Source organism: Tribolium madens, unplaced genomic scaffold (assembly GCF_015345945.1).
Source record: "Tribolium madens isolate multiple individuals breed KSU strain unplaced genomic scaffold, Tmad_KSU_1.1 Scaffold_11;HRSCAF=98;Tcas5.2_LG3b, whole genome shotgun sequence".
Classification (NCBI taxonomy): Eukaryota; Metazoa; Arthropoda; class Insecta; order Coleoptera; family Tenebrionidae; genus Tribolium; species Tribolium madens.
In genome coordinates this window covers 8,547,577-8,569,618 of record NW_025400975.1, presented here as the reverse complement: position 1 = coordinate 8,569,618, position 22,042 = coordinate 8,547,577, and the positions used below count along the sequence as shown (strand labels likewise).

Below are 22,042 nucleotides of genomic sequence, written 5' to 3'. Positions count from 1 at the left end.
AATAATAAAACAAATTTGAAATTACTTGTCCATACTTCTTGTGTTTAGGAATTCCGTTACGGGTCAAATATGTCGAAAAATAAGGAATAAAAATAAAGAAATTGAAAAAAAATCTTTTTTTATTCTCCATAATCCGATATTCACATCCTTTTTTATTTATTTTCTAGCAATAATTTTGTAAATCATCAATCAAAATATGTAGAGAAATTGAAACAGTTTTTTTGTTTTTTTCAGTATCTTCTCAATAAGAATTAAAAAGCAGGTTTAAATAAAAGGCAATTGTAATCGATTTAAAGATGTAATGATTTTTTTATATTTATTACTAAACTGTGGTTTATGTCATTGAATGAGCAATTTCAAATATCTAAATAATGATAATTAGTGAAAAGGGTAATTATACCACATAATAAATAATTCTATACGACTTTTTTATTGTTTGTTTACAAAATATGACCATAAATAACCAACTAAAGTTTTTTCCTTTATAAAAAAATTACAAAACATTTATTTCTTTTTCAACTTAAATATAACAGAAATGAGAAGCCATCATTAAGTGTTTCGTTTTTGGTTGTTTCAAATGAGACTACTCTTGCGAAAATTGTACAAAACTAGAGCATATGAGACGGAGACTCGTACCATCTGAAATAAAAATTAAACAAAAAAATTACAAGTCAAAACACGCATACCGAAACAAAGAGATTGTAATCTATGCAAAACCCAGCCAAAGTAATACCCTCATTTTTGGTACAATTTGTCATAAATATCAAAAAAGTTTTAATGTTTTTAAGATTCCAGTAGTACCAAGGAGCTCCGGACAGGACATAAAAAATCTTGCTCGTCTAAAATGAAAATCAGAAAAAGTAATTAAGACATTTTACTACAAACCACATCAATCAGTTGTTGACCATTCCAACACAACATTATGGTGGTGCACACAACTGTTACAGCATACATGGAAATTCGTATTTTCAAAATGTTGGTCATGGTGTCCGAAAACTACAACTTATTTTTACCAATTTTTGAAAAATTTGAAACTCACATTTATGATGAACGCAAAACAACTAATAAAAAGAAAAACTCCCAAAAGTAGAAAAAACGGCATGACTGTTAGTACAACATTCATCATGAGTTTCACCAACCTTTAAATAAATATTTAAAAAATACTGATTTTATAAAAAGAAAAAAATTAAAACTTTTTTAAAGCATTGTGGTGAGTAATACAAAGACGTAACGATTTTCCTATTTCTCGTTGATATTGTGCGTCTTCTAAGTATTTCCACCGTTTCAAATCATCAGTTTGGTGTGTCTCAAACAAATATTCCTCAACGATGAAGAACTGTAACTGTGATTGTAAAGAAACATAGACAAAAATTAAACAAAGTTTTAAGAAATGATAATATAAAAATGGAAATCCAACGAAATAAAAATAATATGGAATATACGACCATTCTCCAAAATATTCCTCAAAAACTCGAATAGAAATAAAAAAATCTCTCTGATCTCCGAAATATGGAGCATTAACAGTAAATGTACTTGCAACATGTAGGAAAAAGCATGACATAAAAATATTTATAATAAGGCATTTTCGCTTCAACTTTATTTGGGCCTCGTTCCTTATTATATTAAGAGGCCAACAAATTTTATCAAAATATGTRACTATTMCYCGYATATCMRTTGCYAAAAASACAGAAAAAARTGKASTGRCAATTCCCTTAAACAAAAACAAACCATTACTCTGAAAAATACAGTTTTTCACTTACATAAGTGAAAAGTATTAATGTCGGACAATATCTAATTAAAATGTTTATATCACAAATTTTAAACATGTAGTAAATCAGTAAACAATGCATGAGAATATGAATTGTAATAAGCACAACATTACCAAATTTTACTATTTTGTTACAGTTGACATTAACGAGAAGAATCCTTCTCACCATGATAAAAGGATCTAAAAATTAATGAATTAATAATTTTATAATTCAACTCCGGTCACTGCCATTAAATTTGGACATCATGCGTTGTTGAAAACTCTTTACTGATCCAAAATCCTACGCACTGAATCAAAATGTTATTAAACATCGTTTTTTGAATAAAACATTTGAGATTAATTAATTATAGTTCCATTTACCGTAATTGAAATTGCTGTAATTGTGACTGGCTAATTTAAGGAAAAAATAAAAAAGAAAAGAAAGCTATTTTAATTAAATAAAATAAAAATTGGTTGTGTAAAATGTTATTATTTTGTAATTATGGGCGTTAAAAAAATTAAAGCATCTGAAAGTTAATGGATTAATAATTTAGTTATAATTTATTAACAACGGTTACTACCTTTAAAAACTCTTCACTGTATTGTAATTAAAGTTTAGCAAATAAAATAAATAAATAGCTTTTATTTATTTCCTGGCACTATAAATTCGGTATTTTTTTGTAAAGAATCATTAAAAATCTTATAAAAAAATGTACCATCAATATTTAGCTATATCCGTTGACAAAATTCGTCTTAAACATAATTTGTTCTTATTTTTTCACCAAAACAAATTGTTATTTTCTGGTTAATCGAAAACTGTACCATTGCAATTAAGTCATAGATTAATGAATTATCGAGTTTAATGTGATTGTGAATATTTTAAGCTGATCTTTAATGACTTTTTCGATATTTGTGCAAGTAGATTCAGAACAAATTTAATTAGAGTACAGTGAAGAGTTAACACACACTACTATGGCCGAATTTAAAGGTAGTAACCGTTGTTAATAAATTATAACTAAGTCCATTATTTTCAAATCCTTTTATAATTCTGAAAACGTTTAATTTTTTTACTATCCATACTTACAAAATAATAAAATTTTGCACTATTTTGCTTATTATACTTTCCTCACTCGTTCACTGCTTACTGATATACTACATGATCAAAAACTGGGACATAAACCTTTTGATTAGATATAGTCCAGTAATGATACTTTACATACTTGTAAGTGAAGTTTTAACAATAGTTTTCATTGCGATGATTTATTTGTTTTAAGGCGATTGTCTCTGCAGCGCTTTCTATGTTTTTGGGAAAAGATATTCTCGAAGTAATAACACATTATTATGAAATTTGTTGGTCATTTAGTATGATAAGGAAGGAAGCTGAAGTGAAGCTAAAGAGAAAATGTCGGATTATAAATATCTCTATAGGATCTGTTGTGGTTTTTAATACGAGTACAGTAACTATCAATGCTCCATATTTTGGTGACGAGACAGAGCTTTTCCTTTCTACTAGAGTTTTTGAGGAATATTTTGGGAAATGGTCATTTATTCCTTACTATTTTTACTTCGTAGGATTTCCATTGTTATATTATCATTTTTTAAGATGTTTTTTAATTTTTCTTTATGGAATTTTACATGCAAACTTGCAGTTCTCTCTCCTTGAAGAATATTTGTTTGAAATATTCCAAAGTGACAATTTGAAACGCTGGAAAAACTTAACAGACATTCGATATCAAGGCGAAATAGGAAAATCGTTACGTTTGTGTATCACACAACATATCACTTTAAAAAAGTCTTAAAATGTCGAGCTTTAAAGAATCAATTTTTTTAAATAAATTATTTGTAGGTATTTGAAAATGTGTGTGAATATTATAGTGACAGTCATGCCGTTTTTTTTACTACTTGGACTTCTTCTATTCATTAGCTGTTTCGCGTTCATCATAAATGTAAGTTTATTAGAAATATTTCAAATATTGGTAAAAATATGTTCTAGTTTGTGGATAACATGACCAATATTTTAAAAATAAGAATATTTATGCTTGCCCTAAGTGCTGTCTTCATCGCTATACTGTTTTGTTGGAATGGTCAACAACTGATAAATGTGGTTAGTAATAAAATATTTTAATTACTTTTTCTTGATTTTATTTTAGACGAACAATATTTTTTATACTCTGTCCGGATCTCCTTGGTACTACTGGAATCTTAAAAACATCAAAACTTTTTTGATATTTATGACGAATTTTACCAAGAATGAGAATATCATTTTTACTGGGATTTGTTTAGATTACAACTTGTTTGTTTCGGTATGCGTGTCTTGACTTGAATTTTTTTTTTTAATTTTTATTTCAGATGGTTCGAGTCTCCTTCTCATATGCTCTAGTTTTGTACAATCTTCGCAAAAGTAGTCTCGTTTGAAGCAACATTTACAAGTTCTATTTAATGTAGTTAAAAGTTGAAAAACAAATAAATGTTCTACTAAATAATTTGATTTTAATTTTTTTATAAAAAAATGGAACTATTGTTTATTAAGTAAAGCAATCACCAAAAATAACTAGCAATTTTTGTTTCTAGGTAATCGTAAACTGTACCATTCTGTAATAAGATAATAATGATTTAATAAGGTTTAGCTAAATATTTTATTTAATAATTTTCCAATATTTGTCAAGATTTGGAATTACAGTACAGCGAAGGGTTTTTAACACACAACATGGTGTCAGAATTCAATGGTAATAACTGGAGATAAATTTTAAGTAAATTATTAATTTATTAAATTTCAGATCCTTTCATTATGTTGAGAAAGATATTTTTCAATAATAGCATTAATGACAAAATAACAAAATTTTTTAATGTTTTGCTTATTATAATTTATTCACTGGTTCACTCTTTACAAATATACTACATGTACAAAAATTTTAGCATGAATCTGTTAGTTAGGTATAGTCCAACAACACTATTTGTCCTATTTGTAAGTGAAAAAAGTGTTGTTTTAGTGTAATAACTGTCTTTTTTGAGGCTATTGTCACAACAGTTTTTTCTGTGGCTTTCGAAAAGAAAATTTTTGAAATGTCAACAATTCTTGACCAACTTTGTTGGCCTCTTAGTATGATACAGAAGAAGGCTCAAATAAAGATCGAGAGAAAATGTCAGATCATAAATATCTTTACATCAATCGTTTCGCTAGTTTTTTTAAGTTCTACAATTGTCAACTCTCCATGGTTTGGAAGTCAGAAAGACTTTTTTATTTGTTTTATAGTTTTTGAGGAATATTTTGGCGAATGGTCGTTTATTCCTTACTATTGTTATTTCGTTGGAATTACATTTTTATATTATCATTTTTTAAGAGCGTGCTTTCTTTTTGTTTATGGATTTTTAGAAGTACAGTTACAATTTTTTCTAATTGAAGAATATTTGTCCCAAATATATGAGATTGACGATGAAAAAAATTGGGATTATTTACAAGACATTCGGTATCAAGAAGGAATTGGGAAATCATTACGGCTTTGTATTAAGCACCACAATGATTTAAAAAAGTTGGAAACTGCATTTTAATGCATTGTGTTTAAATATATTATTTGTAGGTTGGTAAAAATGATTGTGAATATTGTATTGAAAGGTTTGCCGTTGTTTGTGCTCTTTGGGATACTTCTTCTTATTAGTAGTATGGCGTTCATCATAAATGTAAATTTATTACAAATATTTCAAAAATTGGTAAAAAAATTGTTGCAGTTTGCGGACACAATGACCAATATTATAAAAATACGAATTTACTCGTATCTTGCAAGTAATTTATGCATCAGTATTTTGTTGTGTTGGATTGGTCAACAATTGATAAATGTGGTTTGTAAAAAGATTAACTTCTTTGGGTACAAATTATTTTTTAATTATTTCAGTCGAGTAATATTTTTTTTACTTTGGCTGAAGCTCCTTGGTACTTTTGGAATCGTGACAATCGTATAATTTTTTTGATTTTTATGACGAATTGTATCAAAAATGAAAGTATTGTTTTGGCTGGGATATGTGTAGATTACCAACTTATTGTTTCGGTGTGGACATTTTGACTTGTTTTTTTACTTAAATTTTTATTCCAGGTGTTGCGAACCTCCGCCTCATATGTTTTAGTTTTCTATAATCTTCGCAAAAATGGTCTTGTTTAAGCAATTAAACTTTTTACCATATTAAAAATAAAGCACCTACAATTTTTTTTGCAAATTGCAACCACATTTAAAAAAACTGAAGAGCTTATTCGTCATTTTGTATACATATATTAAAAAATAATTATAGATTGTTAATGTTTAAAAATAAATATTATACTGTTCTTAAGTGGAGTTTGACTTAATTTGTTGAAACCATTTTTATACCTTGATTTTTATGTTTTCAATCAATATCTTCTCAATAAGAATTATAAAAAAGCATGTTTAAATGTAGAATCTAATCGATTCAAAGATAATATTATATTTATTATTAAACAATAATTTATTGATTGTTATTGGAAAAGCAATTTCGAATATCTAATGATATTGACAAGTAGAATAAGAAAAAGTTATATAAATAATTTTTGAGACTTTTGAAGTTATTCTAGAAGTGTATATTTCAAATATTTTCAAATTTATTATTAAACAATTTCGAGTACCTGATGATAATGTTTAAAAAAAGCACAAATAACACTATTTTTACTTCATTCAATTACTTTCCGACGTATTCTTGACAAAATTCTGCGAAATAATTGCGAAATAATGCTCGAAAAGAGCATAAATTATGTCGTTTTTTATTTAGTCTGGTATACGTAATAATTTTTTGGTATGTTTTTTAGCAAAAATTAAAGAAAAAGTTTTCTTTTAGACATAAAAACGCAACTAAATGTTTGAAAAAAGCAAAAATAACATTATTTTCGAATTAATTATGTGATTTTTCGGCTTATTTTTGACGAAGTTTAAAAAAAATCTGCTAAAACGTTTGGAAAAGCGACCAAATGATTTTTCTCTCGGCTCAAAAACATGCTTAAACTCTCCAAAAAAGCAAAAATAATTTTAGTTTCGTGATATTTTATTCATTTTTTGCCTCATTTTCAACGAAAATTTTCTGAATAATTGCGATTCTGACTAAAAACGTTCTACAACGAAAATATTGTGCTTTTGAATTTTTTTTAGCACAATCTAAAAAAGTAAAAATAACACCATTTTTGAGTAAATTTAGTGATTTGTGACGAAATAATTTTGTAAATTTTTAATTAAAAAACCTGCTAAGACGCCCAAAAAATCATAAAAAAGGTCATTTTTAACCCAATTTGCTAATTTTTTAATATGTTTTAACAGAATCTTTCAAAAAAACGTGATGTAAACAAACAAAATTCATTATTTTTCACTTAATTTGGTGACTTTTCGCTGCATTTTTGTCTAAATTTTTCGAGATAATTCCGTCTCTTATTGAAAAATATGGTGTTTATATGAAAAACCGTTTTCGAAAAGTCGATAAACTAGCTTCAAAATTACACCAATAAACAAAAAAAAAGTCTTTTAAATGAGAATGTTTAATTTTCGGGACAGCATAAAGTGGACTTTTTTATATTGTGTCGTTAGAACTTTATTTATAAATGTTTTCTTAAACATGAAATGTTTTTATTTTTTAATGTTTTGTAATTGTGGAAATTTAAAAAAAAATTTCAATATTATAAAAGAGTCTAAAAACGAATGTAATAATAATTTAGTTATAATTTAGCTCCGCTCCCTACCTTTAAATGCGACCATCATGCTACAAATTTCTACTACGTTGTAATAAAAAAAAATCATTAAAGATCGTTTTATGAATAAAACATTTGAGATTAACCAATACTCATTAAGTCTGAAATAATTACAAAACAGTAGAGTTGTTCATTTATCATAAATTCTGATTGGCTGCTCTAAAAAACAAACAGTGGTTTTATCTATTCTCATTGGAACAACAAGATAGCAAAATAGGAAAAAACACAAATTTGCGTTTTAATAAAACAAAAACGATCAAAAATTAACAAAACGCAACGATTCGGCGAGAATGTAATAATAAAACAAAAATTATATTTTAGAAACAGCTAAATTTAATAATATAATTGTACACATTGTTTAAGAAAAGGTGTTTCTCATTTTTTTAACATTGCATGTGACTGGGCCCTAAAAATATCTACTTTTTCGTGTTTAATTTCTGGTTGTTTCAAATGACACTACTTTTGTGAAGATTGTACAAAACTAGAGCATAAGAAATGGAGATTCGTAAGACCTAAAACAAAACAAAATAAAAAATCACAACTCAAGAGGCACCCACCGAAACAAACATATTGTAATCTAAACAAATCCCAGCCAAATTAATACTCTCATTCTTAGTACAATTTGTCATAAATGTTAGAAGAATTTTTATGTTTTTAAGATTCCAATAGTACCAAGGAGCTCCAGCCAAAGTAAAAAAAACATTGCTCGTCTAAAAAAATTCTTACTAAATCATGCACAAAAAATTAATATTTCTACAAACCACATCGACCAGTTGTTGACCAATCCAGCACAACAAAAAACTGAGAATAAAAGTATTTATTGCAAACATGAGATGTCGTATTTTTATAATGTTGCTCATGGTGTCCGCAAACTACAACGCATTTTTTACAAATTTTTTCAAGTGTTTGTAATAAAATCACATTTATAATCAACGCGAAACAGCTAATGAGAAGCAAAACTCCAAATAGTAGAAAAAACGGCATGGCTTTCAATGCAACATTCATAATTATTTTCACCAACCTATAAATAATTTATTTAAAAATATTAATATCATGAGATTAGAGATTTAGAACTTTTTTAAATCATTGTGGTGCGTAATACACTGACGTAAAATTTTTCCCATTTCTTGTTGGTATTGAACATCTTGTAAATATTTCCAACTTTTCAGATGATCAAACTCATATATTTCTAATAAATATTCTTTAATGAGTAAGAATTGTAGTTGAACTTCTAAAATTCCATAAACAAAGATATAACAAACTTTAAGGAAAAGAAAATATAAAAATAAAAATCCAACGAAATAGAAATAACAAGGAATATACGACCATTCGCCAAAATATTCCTCAAAAATTATAAAACAAATGAAAAAATCTCTCTGAGTTCCAAAATTTGGATAATTAAAAATTACAGTCATTATATTAAGTATCAAAATGCATGATAAACAGATACTTATGACCTGACATTTTCTCTCGAGCTTTATTTGAACACCTTTTTTTATGATATTAAGGGGCCAACAAGTTTTTTGAAAAAATGTTAATATTTCAAACATTTCCTTATCCATTGCAACACAAAAAACTGCTGTGACAATTATCTGTAAAAAGACGTTATTACACCAAAAGCAACATTTTTATTTCACTTAGAAAGAAGAATAATATTGTTATTGGGCCATATTTAATTAAGAGGTTTATGCTAAAATTCTTGTACATGTAGTATATTTGTAAACAGTAAACCAGTGAATAAATTATAATAAGCAAAACATTACTAAATTTTGTTATTTTGTAATTAATGCAATTATTAAAAAATATCTTTCTCAATATGATGAAAGGGTCTGAAATTTAGAATGAATTAATAATTTAGTTTTAATTCAGCTGACCATTGAATTCGGGCACCATGTTATGTCTTGAAAACTCTTCACTGCACTGTTCTATATACCAAAATATCGAAAAAGCATTAAAATCTTAAAATAAAATATTTAAAATCAAACTTATTAAATCATTAATATCAGATTTGTTTGCGGAATGGTACAGTTTTCGATTTACCAAATAAACTAAAAATGTTAGATATTCTGGTTGATTTAAGAACAAATTAAAAACAAATGGTCACTAGTCATTATTATGAATTCAAGTGAATAATTGATTAATTGCTCAAATTTTGATCGATTATTTACAAAAAAATTTATTGCCAGTATGTAAATAGAAATAAGTCTTTCGAACGTTTGCAAAAAAAAAGAAATACAACTGAATGCAAGAAAATATCGAAATACTCGTAAAAAGTTAGCCTTGTGTCTTAAAAACTTAAGTAACATTTCAGGAGACAGAATTTAAAACAAACAATAATAGTAACAATTTTTTTAGATGTGCAAATAAAAATAGAGATAGACGTATCAAAAATGAATAAAAATTGTGCATAATTTGCCTAAATTGGTAATTTGAGACATAGATATCATGTTAGAAAGCTAAAAAACTTTTAAGTTTTAAAAATCTAAGTAGAAATTTTGAAAAAAAAAATTTGATAAGCCTAAAAAAATACATCCTTTAGTAACAGAAATAAATCTATAAAAACTTCAAGTGCCTTTCTTAGGTTTTGACATAAAATTAGGGCTTTTTTTTGATAATCCACTTGGAGAACCTCCTAGAATGTATTTATTTTTTTAATATTTAATTTTTAAATTACGTATATAATAATGAAAGTAAGCTTTTAAATGTACAACATGACCGACATAATGATAGGTAGTAATAAATTATTATAGCTAAATTCAATCATTTAGCTATAATTTCTATTGAATGGGGGAATTTTCTTTTCTTTCGACTTTGTAGATGATTTGGCGCAACAATAAACCAACAAATGTAAACAAACGACTATTAATTGTATAGAGCTAAAAATAAATAAAATTTTCAGTTTTAGGGTTTGCAAAATATTAATGACTTTTTTTTAAATCTTTTAGGAATCCTAGTTGACTGCTTTTTAAATAACAAAGTAACAAAACATTTTATTTGGTACTACATTTTCTGAACAAACAATAAAAGAAGAATCATCATATTTATTATGTGACCAATTTTCAATATCATTGGATATTCAATCAATAAACTGTGGTTTAATAATAAATATAATAAAATTATATTTAAATCGATTATGTCCTACATTGATAAAATTTTATTCAACGTATTAATTTTTGTCAGGAAGTAAATGGAAAAACGCTTTTTTACTTTATAGACTGTTTATTAACTGGATTCATAAAAAGAGACAAGTAATTTACATTAACATTTTTTAGAGTGAGAAATATAATTAAGTGTTTTTATTGTGGTCGTTTCAAACGAGACTACTTTTGCGAAGATCGTGCAAAACTAGAGCATATGAGACGGAGATTCGCAAAACCTAAAATAAAATTAAAATAAAAAATACAAGTCAAAATGCACCTACTGCAACAAGAAGTTGGTAATCCATACAAATTCCAGTCAAAACAATACTCTCATTTTTGGTACAATTCGTCATAAAAATCAAAAGAATTTTAATGTTTTTAAGACTCCAATAGTACCAAGGGGCTCCGCCCAAAACATAAAAAATATTGCTCGTCTAAAATATAAAATAAAATCAGGAAAAGTAATTAAAACATTTTATGTGTTACAAACCACATCTATTAATTGTTGTCCACTCCAACATAACAATACAGCGATAAACACACCACTTACAGAAGACATAAATATTCTTATTTTCAAAATATTGGTCATTGTGTCCTCAAACTACGCTTATTTTTTACAAATTTTTCAAATGTTTGTAATAAACTTACATTTATGATGTAGGCAAAAAAACTAATAAGAAGCAAAATCCCAAGTAGCAGAAAAAACGGCATGCCTGTCAGTACAAGATTCACAATCATTTTCACCAACCTAAAAATAATTTTTTTAAATATTGATTTTATGAAACAGAAGCTTTTCAAGACTTTTTTAAGGCATTATGCTGGTCAATGCAAAGACGTAACGATTTACCGATTTTTCGTTGATAATGAGTGTCTTCCAAGTATTTCCATCGTATCAAATTATCAGTTTGATAAATTTGAAACAAATATTCTTCGACGAGTAAGAACTGTAAGTGTGCTTGTAAAATCCCATAAGCAAAAACTAAGCCCAATTTTAAGAAATGATAATATAAAAATGGAAATCCTAGAAAGTAGAAATAATGAGGAATAAACGACCATTCCCCAAAATATTCCTCAAAAACTTGAAAAGAAATGAAAAGGTCTCTCTGATCTCCAAAATATGGAGCATTGATGGTTAATGTAGTTGCAATAAACAGGAGACCGCTTCCTATACAAAAATTTATAATTTGACATTTTTTCTGGAGCTTTATTTGAGCTTTTTTCCTCATCATGCTAATAGACCAACAAATTTTCGGATAATACACAACTATTTCCAGAATATCTTTTCCCAAAAAAACAGATAGAGCTGCAGCGACAATCGCCTCAAAACAAACAAATCATCACACTGAAAACTGAAAAAAATTTACTTACAAGTATGAAAAGGATAATTGCTGGACTATATTTAATTAAAAGGTTTATGTCCCAATTTTTGATCATGTAGTATATCAATAAGCAGTGAATAATTGAGTGGAGTATAACAAGTAAAACAGTGCAAAATTGTATTATTTTGTAATTGTAGGCATTAAAAAAAATAAATTTTCTCAACATTATAAAAGGGTCTAAAAATGAATGTAATAATAATTGAGAATTTAGCTCCGCTCCCTACCTTTAAATTCGGCCATCATGCCGCAACTACGTTGTAATTATACACAATTACCAATAAGTCATTAAAGATCGTTTAATGAATAAAATATTTGAGATTAACCAATACTCATTTATAAAATAATTACAGAATAGTAGTTTTCGATAAAATAAATAAATAATAAAATAAAAGTGTTTTTTTTTTTCAAACAAGACTACTCTTACGAAAATTATACAAAACTAGAGCATAAATGAAACAAACATTTTGTAATAATAATACTCCCATTTTTAGTACAACTCCTCATAAATATCAATGTTTCTAAAAAACCACATTTCATTTCCGTTGGAAAAAAAATACCAAATTGAGAGAATAAAGCTGCATTAACAAACAAACCTCAAGGTCATAATTTTTCCAAAAAAAAATTTAAAATTTCGTGTGATTTCGGTGCTTTTTTGACAGTCCTTTTAATTACGTTGAAAATCAAAGTTATGCTAGCCTGGGGGGTACTTTGACACCTTAAAACTAAAAATATGTAATATATGATGTAAATAAACTTTCTTAAACTCATTAAACACAAAACATAAAAAATATATTTTATTTGTATTTTCTTGTATTTTCTGTTGTGACTTTTATATGGCATAAAAATAAATTTCGGTAGGTACCTATACTGAAAATAAAATAACAAAAAATAATTTGATGCATTTTTTTATACATATCTAGTGTTTTGTAAAAAATTCTACATTACCTATGTAAAACACCTTACAGTATATTTTTTCTTAAAAAAAATCATAATGATGGAACAGATATAACAGAAATAAAAAAACAACAAAATTACAGGGTGTCTCAAAATTAGCGAATTCCGAATTCAGGTAGGTAAAAAATTTTGCTCTTCCTGAAGAAGCAGTTTAATTTTGTTCAATGCAGCAACATTGCATTCTACAGCAGATGTTAAACTATTTCTTTCTCAACTCTTTTGAGTAGATAAAGTAGCATTTTAACCACAAGGGTAGATAAAATGTTTTAACTTATTTTATTCATTTAAAATTACAAATTTTATCATCCACGAGGTGGAATAAAGCGTCCGATTTACACTCAAACGAGTTGAATACAACATTTTATTCTTTGAATTAGATACAACAAGGCTTAAACTTGCTTTAAATCTATTAAAAATCTGATGATTCGTATTGAGAAATGCCAAATATTGTCTTTTTTTTAATTCTATTTTTGCTATAGAAAAAATATTGTATTATACACAACGATAAAGATTGTTTATCGTTTATCTGCTAAGTCCATGAAAAAGAATGGAGAAAACGAGAAAACGAACACAAAGTAACATGTTTTTAATCCTAGAAAAGCAAGTAAATGACTTATCGAAAATAAAAGTATACAGTTTAAATTTTTGTTTTTACATATGAAAAGACTGAAAAAGCTGCATTACAGTTTAAAATTTCAATCTTTTCACAATTTTCAAGTCTTCAAGAAACATTTTTACGCTATTTTTTATTTTCAAAAAGTAAAAATATGTTATCTAATTTTTCTAATTCCGCAACTTATATCACCGGAAATATCGCAATGATTAGAATTCGCCATAAATTTTCACGTGGTTTGTCACTCTATTATGTTTATCAAAAAAATATCTATTATTAATGATTTTATCTGATAAGAGAATAAAAAGCGATTTAGAGAAATGACAGCTACGAATATTACCACACTGATAGTCCGTTATGTTTACTCCAGTTCTCCAAAATTAAATAAAAATGAACGAAACCAAAAAAAGTGTTTTGAATAAATCCCTGGCAAAACCTTTGGCTGCAACTGCGGGTTTATTAGGATTGGTGTGTATTTTATAATTGTTTTTTTTTTAATCCAAACCAGATTCAAGGAATTGCTTGGACCATTTTTGCAGTGTTGTGCATTTCCTGTTACACTGGAATAATACAAATCGATAGAAATGAAAACCCAGAAGAATATTACAAAATCATTTATGTCATTTTTTTAAACGGTAAAAGAAAAAAATTAAATTTTCGCACTAAACCATGTTTTGTAGAGTCGACAAACACGAGCAGTGAATTACTGATAAAACCACAAGAATTTCTTATTTTTATGTGTTTCTACGTGGTTTTTTCTGTAATTTGGTTGTGTATTTCTGGAAGTGTTATTTGGGGTACGCTTATCACGAATTAATCCGTTTTAAATCTTTATCTTTCTGAAAATATTTCAGCAATGATTCACAATCAATGGCATCTTACGAAATGTTTGTTTGGGGGTTGGTCAACCACAACATTTATTATTTGTATCGTCGACATTGTTTTAACTAGTTTATTAGGACGAGATTACGCCAGAATTGAGGATAAAGCCAATTTATTGGTAACAATTAATTAAAAGTAAAAAACATTAATCTGAAACAAATTATTCCCAGGTTCTTGTATGTTATGGAATTGTGATGTCACTAGCATGTCGAGGCTACGTCCTATGGGTTGTTAATCTCGTTTTTGCAACTATTTTACTGAAATTCACCATAAAAATCGTGCTTAAAGTAAGAAAAATTACTTTGATACGACTTTTCTAATTTTTTTTTCAGGAAAATGAAGCTTCAGTCATGCCCATCATTCACGGTTACGAATCAAACAAGTAAGTTAATTAATATTTTTTTAGAAAAATTCAAATTAATTTCCAGTACTCCACCATGGTTTAATGATTCTGACAAAGACCTTTGGTCAAGTCCTCCAAAATCTGATGGTTATGACAATCAAGGTTTCACAAGGAGTGATTCCTTTTTACCTGCGTCAACTACGCAAGAAAATGTTTACAGTTTACCAAATAGTGAAGCTGAATTTGATAATGAAAACTTCTTTTCTGGGCTTAGAATGAATAAAACAGCAAAGATTGGGAAACACAAATCTAATTGGAATCGTGTTGAAGGACCGATAATTCCTGATCCTGATTATTCACCACCAAATACACCCAAAAGTATAAAGTCGGTCTTGAGATCGAAAAGCAATTATGACTAAAAAATTTATTTTACTTTGTTGGAGTTATTGTAAAATAAAAATATATTTTTTAGTTATTAGTGTAGTGAATTTAAAAAAAAACACAAAAACTGAAATATTTCTATCTTTGACTATGTTAAATTATTTAAAAATTTATATACAAATGAGTTATGTTTTTTAAACAAATCACCCTATATTTTTTGCTTTTTTAGTTAGTATACTTCTAGTTGTCTATTCCATTCTGCATTATTTATACAGGATGCGCCAGAACTCGCGCCCCAGAGAAAAATGGTAAGATACCAGAAACATGGAAAAAATGTTAAAAAAATTTTATCTATAAAAATTTCGAAATTATGAGGGATTAAAGTTTGCACTTTGCCTCTATTTATTTCTGTTGGAAAAATAATTTTCCCAGTTTTTTTGCTATAGGCTATTAAAAGAGGAAACTAGGAAGTTGTATCCTAAATTGTAACTCTGTTCAATGTTATTTGTGGCTTTTATTGACAAAATTTTTGTCCCTTTATTAAATAATTGTAAAAAAACATAAACAAGATCATCGGTATCATTAAATAGATATAAAAAAATGTCAAATGTCAAAAAATAAATGTCAAAATTTTTCCTAGTACCTTACCTTACTTGAAAATTTTCTCTTGGGCGCGAGTTCTGGCGCATCCTGTATAAGATTAGTAGCAGGATCATTGACCAGAAAATACAGAAAAAATAATAAATAAACGTATAATTTTATGATAAATAATCTGTCATAATGCGTGATATTTTTAGTAATTACGAATGTTTTTTAACTATTTATACATTATTGCAATTACATACGAGTAGGTATGTAGAAAGTGAAACAAACTAATGAATTTTATTATGAAAAAGTGAAAAATTTACGGGGTGATAAACTAAGAGATATATTCATTTTCATATCAAGTAGTCGTTGAAAGGTATCATTTTAATGCAAATAATTCAAACAATCCTAACCTCAATCTTCCCTAAACATTATTTTTTCAAATAAATGTGTACACCAGGTAGCAAAAAATAAATACAATTAACATAGTGTAGCAAACATAGAATTTTGTCATTATTAAATTTGTTCTGAATGACATTAATGACACTTTTTGTGTGAATCGGTCTTTAAATTAAAGATGCATTTAGATTTCCACAACCTACCTGATCCACATTATTATGAAAAAGAGTGTAAATATCTCATTAAATGTTTTGTATCATTTAAAAAGAAAATTATGTATCACCAACTCAAACTGACATCCTTTATAACCCAACTTTTATTACTTATGTTTTTTTTTTACTTTCCTTATCAAATATTATACGGTTGAAGATGGGGATAAAAATTATTGAAAATCATGAAATATACCTTATTAAACAGTAAAATGTGATAAAATAAAAATAATAATGGGTAACGAACTAAAAAAATTGCACCCCAGACTCGAACCCGCGACAACTATCATCTATTTCGCGTGTAATCCGGCAGGTGGCACGTTAGGTTTGCTACTCGGATTTCCAACGTCTCAATAAGATGTTTTCCAAATAAGTAGGATAAGGAAAGTCGTGTCATGTTCACACCAGGTTTTTTAATTTTAAAATTAATATGTGATTTGTAATTTTTAATTCCCAGTGAGATTTGATGGTTTTATAAAAGAATATTTCGACGAAAAAAATTTGTTTGAAAAACAATATGAGCAGCGAACCAATAATTTCAAATATTTTTGTGTTTTGTCAAGGGGTACCTTTTTTAAGAGTTTTAAGTTTTTATATGTTAAAATATAATTTGCTTTGTCAAAAAAATAGAAAATTATGAAGTGAGGATTGCGTGACAATTACAATGAATCTTCAATTAATAGTTCAGTTTTGCTTTTTCCACAGATATAATCACAAGAGTGATTAACACTCATGCAAACACAGTAAATAAGCAGAGCATTGCTTCTTGTATATAAAGACCTGAGTAATTTATTCAGTGCAGTTTGTGGTGCATCTTTGGTGAAAATGAATTTAACTAAACATTTGTTGCTTTTCCTTTTGCTTTCTAACGTGATTGTGGCGAATTGTCATTTGGAAAAAAGGGACGTGCACAGAATCATCATCCAAGAAGAAAGTCGAAGACCCAAAAGACACAAACACCGTTACGAGAAACAACCCAAAAATCACAGTTTTGAAAATTTTAGCGTGGAGAGTTATGAGAGTATCAAAGACGAGGTTTGTCCACATTTTTGTATCAAGTTTTTTGTCAAAAAATCTTTCAGAGTGGTGAAGATTTTAAACGTAATGAAAGGAAGAAAAATCCAATTGAAATTTTGGTGCCCCCATGGTCCGAAAACGTGGATAATTTCCCAGATTTTACATTCAATCAAAAATTCGTTGATTTGACGCAATATCCTATAGGAAATTTCAAGTTGGTCGCAATACCTGAAAGTACTTACGAAGTTCGGGAAAATCTGAATGAAGGTGGGGGTTTCCACCATCAAGTTTTTAGTGTTTTCACCACGCCACCGTCGAGTTTTCTTAATAAACCGCTCGCTGACGATGGAAATGAAAAAAGGACTTCCAATAGAGGGCGTAAAAGGAAGCCCACTACTCGGCAAAGAAGCAAGAAAGTATATTGAATAAGTTGTGAAAAATAACATTGTGAATATTTTGGATAAATTTTGAATGTGTTATTTTATAACAACGCATCAGAAAACAGCTTTTTCAATAAAAAAAATAACTCTAAATGTTTAAACATATGATGTTAATACCTCAAATAGCCTTTTTTATTATTTATCTGTATAAATAACTAATAGTATAATAAAGAACAAGTGTGATAATGGCCAATGCCATTATAAAACGTGTATTTTATGCTATTTTTTTCTAATTTGGGCCACTTTTTTTTCTTATTTTAATTAAAAAAAATATACAGAGTGCACCAGAACTCGCACACCAGAGAAAAATGCCATATAAGGTAAGATACCAGGGACATGGAAAAATGTTAAAAAAAAATTATCTATAAAAATTTCTAAGTTATGAGAGTTTAAATTTTGCACTTTGACTTTATTTATTTCTGTTAGAAAAATAATTTTGTAAGTTTTTTTGCTCATTAAAAATAAAATTTACAAATTATTAGTTTTTGGTGTTATAATAAATAAAATATGTGCCAACAGAATTTAGTTTGCACTAAATTGCCGAAACAACAAAGCAAAATTTGTTACCTGACAAGTCAGAAAAACTAAATAACCCTAAATTCATTAAAGTACAGTGTGTTTTTATAGATAGTTTTACTCATCGAAGCTTCCTACCATTTTCGCTTTCCCAAACATTTCAGATCATTTCGTGTTTCCACAAAAGGACATCAAAAGATAAAAAATATAAAAATTTGTTTAAAACCACTGAAAATACTTGAATTTAATCATAATTTAATGAAACTAAACAAATTAAAAACAGGCTCGAAAAACTGAAAAGCCGCCATGACTGATCACGTGACTGTGGTAATATTTTAAAATTGCTAAAATTAAAAAATGTCCTACATTGATTTCGTATTTAAATAGAATTACGTTACGTCACTTAAAAAAACTTTGATTTTTGTGGAGTTTACTCGGATATACCCTTATTACTTTTCAATGCTTTTTTTTAATAAACAATCAGTAAAACTGCCAATGTACAGGAATCTGCGTTTTTCGGGTTGATAATCATTCGGGAAAAAAAAATTTACCAAAAAAAAAACAAAAACACGCTTGCATTTTACTTTTTAAGTAGATTTAGGCCGCGTTACTTGTGGAGTTTACTTCAAAGCAATCAGGTCGTTTAAAAATTTCTACTAACCCGTAAAATTACAGGAACCTGCGTTTTTCGAGTCGATGAACACTCCACCATTTTTCAAAATGTCAAATGTCACCCATTTTGTTTAACGAATTTGAGGTTATCAGTGATTCAACTAAAACTCTTAAATCGTCGATATTTTAAATAAACATGTCTGAAACGGCCGGAAACTGGTGTTTGATCGAAAGCGACCCCGGAGTTTTTACAGAATTAATCCGCGAGTTCGGTAAACCAACACACTTGTTAGTTTGCTTCTCTCACCACATTGTTTTCAGGTGTAAAAGGTGTCCAAGTGGAAGAATTGTGGAGTCTCGAGCCCGAGCAGTTCGAAAAGTTAAAGTAAGTGTCGCTGAATTGCCAAAATTTGCGTTGAGTAATTTTTCCAGGCCCATCCATGGTCTCATATTTTTGTTCAAATGGACCAAAGACGACGAACCCAGCGGCTCGATCGTGCAAGACACCCGTTTAGAGAAGATATTTTTCGCCAAACAAGTCATAGAAAACGCGTGTGCAACGCAGGCGATTTTAAGTGTGTTATTAAATTGTCGACATGCTGATTTAAAGTTAGGTCATACTTTAACTGAACTTAAAGATTTCTGTCAAGGTTTTGATGCAAATATGAAAGGATTAACTATAAGTAATTCGCCTGTTATTAGGTCGGTTCATAATTCTTTTGCTAGACAGCAGATTTTTGAGTTTGATCCTTCTTTGGCTAACAAAAATGAGGATGTTTTTCACTTTGTTAGTTACGTGCCCATAGATGGGAGACTCTACGAACTCGACGGTCTCAAAACGGGGCCCATCGACTTGGGGCCGCTCACGGCCGACACCGACTGGACGGACGTCGCTCGCCCCATCATCGAGAAGAGAATACAGAGGTGCGTCGCCCCAACCCCCAATTAACACAATCACATTGTTCAATTTCAGGTACACCGAGGGCGAAATTCACTTCAATCTAATGGCGATAGTGAGCGACAGAAAAATGCTCTATCAAAGGCAAATAGACAACTTACAAAAATGCGTTGACGAATCCGGGATGGAAACAGACTCCCAACAAGCTGAAATTGCACGCTTGCGTTTGCTCATTGAAGACGAGGACAATAAACGAAGTCAATATCGCATCGAAAATATTAGACGCAAACACAACTATTTGCCTTTGATAGTGGAAATTTTAAAAATTTTGGCCAAAGAAGGAAAACTAATGACGCTATATGAACAGGCCAAGCAAAAAACTTTGAAAAAACAAAAGGCCAAAATGTCGTCTTAACACTTTTTCTACTAATAAACAATTTCAAACAGATTTTACTTCCCTAACCTACATTCAGTACCAAGAACTTTATTTACTCAACGTCCAATTAATACAAAAAAAAGGTTTGGCTTTAGTAAATATATACACCCTAACATTAAACTATTCTAAGACTAAAATAAACGTCTATAATACTGGCGTGTTAAAGAAACACACCCAAGTAGCCTAAAGTACTTAATTCTAAAACTATATTATCAATTTGCTTAAGATCCTCTGTATGTTGAGTACCCATAAGGGCTTAAAATTATGGGTACATGATAATTTTCATTGGTGGAACGACAGTCAAAAACAACCTGCAATTCAACATAAATAAATTCGAAAGTGATTTTGTCAAATTCACCTCAATGAAGGGATACATAGTATCCTGTTTTCGGGCTTCAAAATACCTATCCACATCATAGTGCAGTTTGTACCTCCCTGGGGAGAAGTCCGAGCGATCAACAAACCCCCCAAATTTACCATTCAAATTTGTGACACCTTCATTAATGTAAGTCCAGCGCCCATCAATCAACTTATAAAGACTAACTTGCAGTCCTGAAACGGGACATCCTCTTGTAGTATCAATGACGTGAGTGGAAATCGGCGCTTTCGTTTGATTGGCTTGGAAATTTTGGTTACGCTACGAAAAAAGGAAAAAAAAAAGATAATAAAGAGGAAATTGTTTATTTAACATTTTAATGGAAACAGAAAGCGCACCAACAGTGACAGTTACCAAATCTTCCTACCTTCTCAAAGGGGACTTGATGGAGTTCCAAAGTGGATTCCTCTTCTTCTTCTTCCTCGACTATCTCCTGGTCGAAGCCGTCCTTTTGTGCGTTTTCTTCATCTTCCACTTCTGACGTCATTTCGGTGTATTCTATCGTGTCGCCATCTTCGTTGTCCATCTCAGTCTGATTCAAGTCTTCCTCTTGGAGCACCACGGCGTGGATCTCCTGCTGTTCCATGTTTTGATTCTTGTTCTGAAAATAACAATGAAGGGTGCAAATTATACATCACCCTGTATAAATAAAAAAAAAGAGGCTGAACCAATAAATCTTTTCCATTGTAAACGTTATTTCTTATTTAACAGTATATTTAGTTTGAAGTGAAGCTTAGTTACCGATTTTACTTTCAATTGAGAAACAAAAATAATTATTTTAAAAAATTCACAACTTTATAAAATAAAAATAAAAAATAATTGCTAATTATTTATTTACTAAGATTTTAAATGGCATAATTGAATAAACAATATTATTATTATTATTAAGGCTCGGATTATATGCAAAAGAGGTGTATCAACAAAATTGTAAGTTTTCTATGCATGTCTAATGTTTTTTGATTAAAATAAGCCAAATAAAATTTGCATATTTTGGCAACTTGGTGCATATTTTAGGAAATATTACATATTTGTGCATATTTTTTTCAAATCACTAATTTCCGATTCAAAATTTCAGTTCAAGTTAAAAATTGGACAGTTTAWGAAAAATAATCCGATTACAAAATATTTTAAGCCAAACTCAAAAAATTAGTACCCCACTGAGTGTTTCCTTTTTAAATTGTATTGAACTAAGCGGTTTTTTTAAATCATTTGTTTCCAAAAAATAATAAGTAATATAAATTAAAGTAATATAAAAAATGATCTTATTTTAAGAACAAAATTTTGTTTTGTTTTTCAGTTATTCGACTTTTGTTGTCTAAATTGCGATATATGTAAAAAAATTATTTAAAAGTAGATAGTTGTAATCCCTTAGATCATG

The 22,042-nt window shown here is 28.5% G+C and overlaps 8 protein-coding genes across 9 annotated transcripts in view; 4 read left to right on the top strand and 4 right to left on the bottom strand.

Annotated features, from left to right (window-relative positions):
* Nucleotides 1-556: 556 nt before the first annotated feature.
* On the bottom strand, nt 557-4,456 carry LOC123006510. The gene is made up of 7 exons (XM_044401042.1): nt 4,431-4,456; nt 3,993-4,015; nt 1,194-1,656; nt 1,040-1,139; nt 886-996; nt 687-839; nt 557-639 (listed from the first exon to the last, which is right to left on the bottom strand). The coding sequence occupies exons 1-7, from the start codon at nt 4,454-4,456 to the stop codon at nt 574-576; spliced, it is 942 nt and encodes a 313-aa protein (XP_044256977.1). The 3' UTR covers nt 557-573.
* LOC123006500 lies at nt 4,455-5,901 on the top strand. Its single transcript, XM_044401029.1, has 7 exons — nt 4,455-4,473; nt 4,525-4,712; nt 4,760-5,277; nt 5,326-5,425; nt 5,474-5,584; nt 5,638-5,790; nt 5,836-5,901. Exons 1-7 carry the CDS (start codon nt 4,455-4,457, stop codon nt 5,899-5,901), a joined length of 1,155 nt encoding a protein of 384 aa, XP_044256964.1.
* Nucleotides 5,902-7,930: 2,029 nt separating this feature from the next.
* On the bottom strand, nt 7,931-9,377 carry LOC123005684. Its single transcript, XM_044399543.1, has 7 exons — nt 9,359-9,377; nt 9,137-9,313; nt 8,559-9,087; nt 8,406-8,505; nt 8,246-8,356; nt 8,042-8,194; nt 7,931-7,996 (listed from the first exon to the last, which is right to left on the bottom strand). Exons 1-7 carry the CDS (start codon nt 9,375-9,377, stop codon nt 7,931-7,933), a joined length of 1,155 nt encoding a protein of 384 aa, XP_044255478.1.
* Nucleotides 9,378-10,716: 1,339 nt separating this feature from the next.
* LOC123008309 lies at nt 10,717-19,337 on the bottom strand. Of its 2 annotated transcripts, none has more exons than XM_044404197.1 (5): nt 19,004-19,337; nt 11,273-11,372; nt 11,115-11,225; nt 10,906-11,058; nt 10,717-10,860 (listed from the first exon to the last, which is right to left on the bottom strand). In XM_044404197.1, exons 2-5 carry the CDS (start codon nt 11,360-11,362, stop codon nt 10,795-10,797), a joined length of 420 nt encoding a protein of 139 aa, XP_044260132.1. In that variant the 5' UTR covers nt 11,363-11,372; nt 19,004-19,337; the 3' UTR covers nt 10,717-10,794. The 2 variants fall into 2 exon arrangements, with proteins under 2 accessions (XP_044260132.1, XP_044260067.1); XM_044404132.1 differs by lacking the exon at nt 19,004-19,337 and adding an exon at nt 16,364-16,479.
* LOC123008103 lies at nt 13,900-15,266 on the top strand. Its single transcript, XM_044403761.1, has 7 exons — nt 13,900-14,038; nt 14,079-14,205; nt 14,251-14,367; nt 14,425-14,570; nt 14,623-14,739; nt 14,785-14,834; nt 14,881-15,266. Exons 1-7 carry the CDS (start codon nt 13,961-13,963, stop codon nt 15,212-15,214), a joined length of 969 nt encoding a protein of 322 aa, XP_044259696.1. The 5' UTR covers nt 13,900-13,960; the 3' UTR covers nt 15,215-15,266.
* LOC123008244 lies at nt 17,146-17,948 on the top strand. The gene is made up of 2 exons (XM_044404017.1): nt 17,146-17,404; nt 17,452-17,948. Exons 1-2 carry the CDS (start codon nt 17,195-17,197, stop codon nt 17,809-17,811), a joined length of 570 nt encoding a protein of 189 aa, XP_044259952.1. The 5' UTR covers nt 17,146-17,194; the 3' UTR covers nt 17,812-17,948.
* Nucleotides 18,974-20,300, top strand: LOC123008028 (ubiquitin carboxyl-terminal hydrolase isozyme L5). The gene is made up of 4 exons (XM_044403635.1): nt 18,974-19,226; nt 19,276-19,339; nt 19,387-19,878; nt 19,928-20,300. Exons 1-4 carry the CDS (start codon nt 19,151-19,153, stop codon nt 20,265-20,267), a joined length of 972 nt encoding a protein of 323 aa, XP_044259570.1. The 5' UTR covers nt 18,974-19,150; the 3' UTR covers nt 20,268-20,300.
* Nucleotides 20,301-20,316: 16 nt separating this feature from the next.
* LOC123008179 overlaps nt 20,317-22,042 on the bottom strand; it is a 4,130-nt gene continuing 2,404 nt past the window's right edge. The window contains exons 3-5 of the mRNA XM_044403888.1: nt 21,032-21,265; nt 20,647-20,925; nt 20,317-20,599 (exon numbers count right to left, since the gene is read on the bottom strand). Coding sequence (XP_044259823.1) covers nt 20,510-20,599; nt 20,647-20,925; nt 21,032-21,265 — 603 coding nt within the window. The 3' untranslated portion in view covers nt 20,317-20,509. The remainder of the gene's footprint in view (nt 20,600-20,646; nt 20,926-21,031; nt 21,266-22,042) is intronic.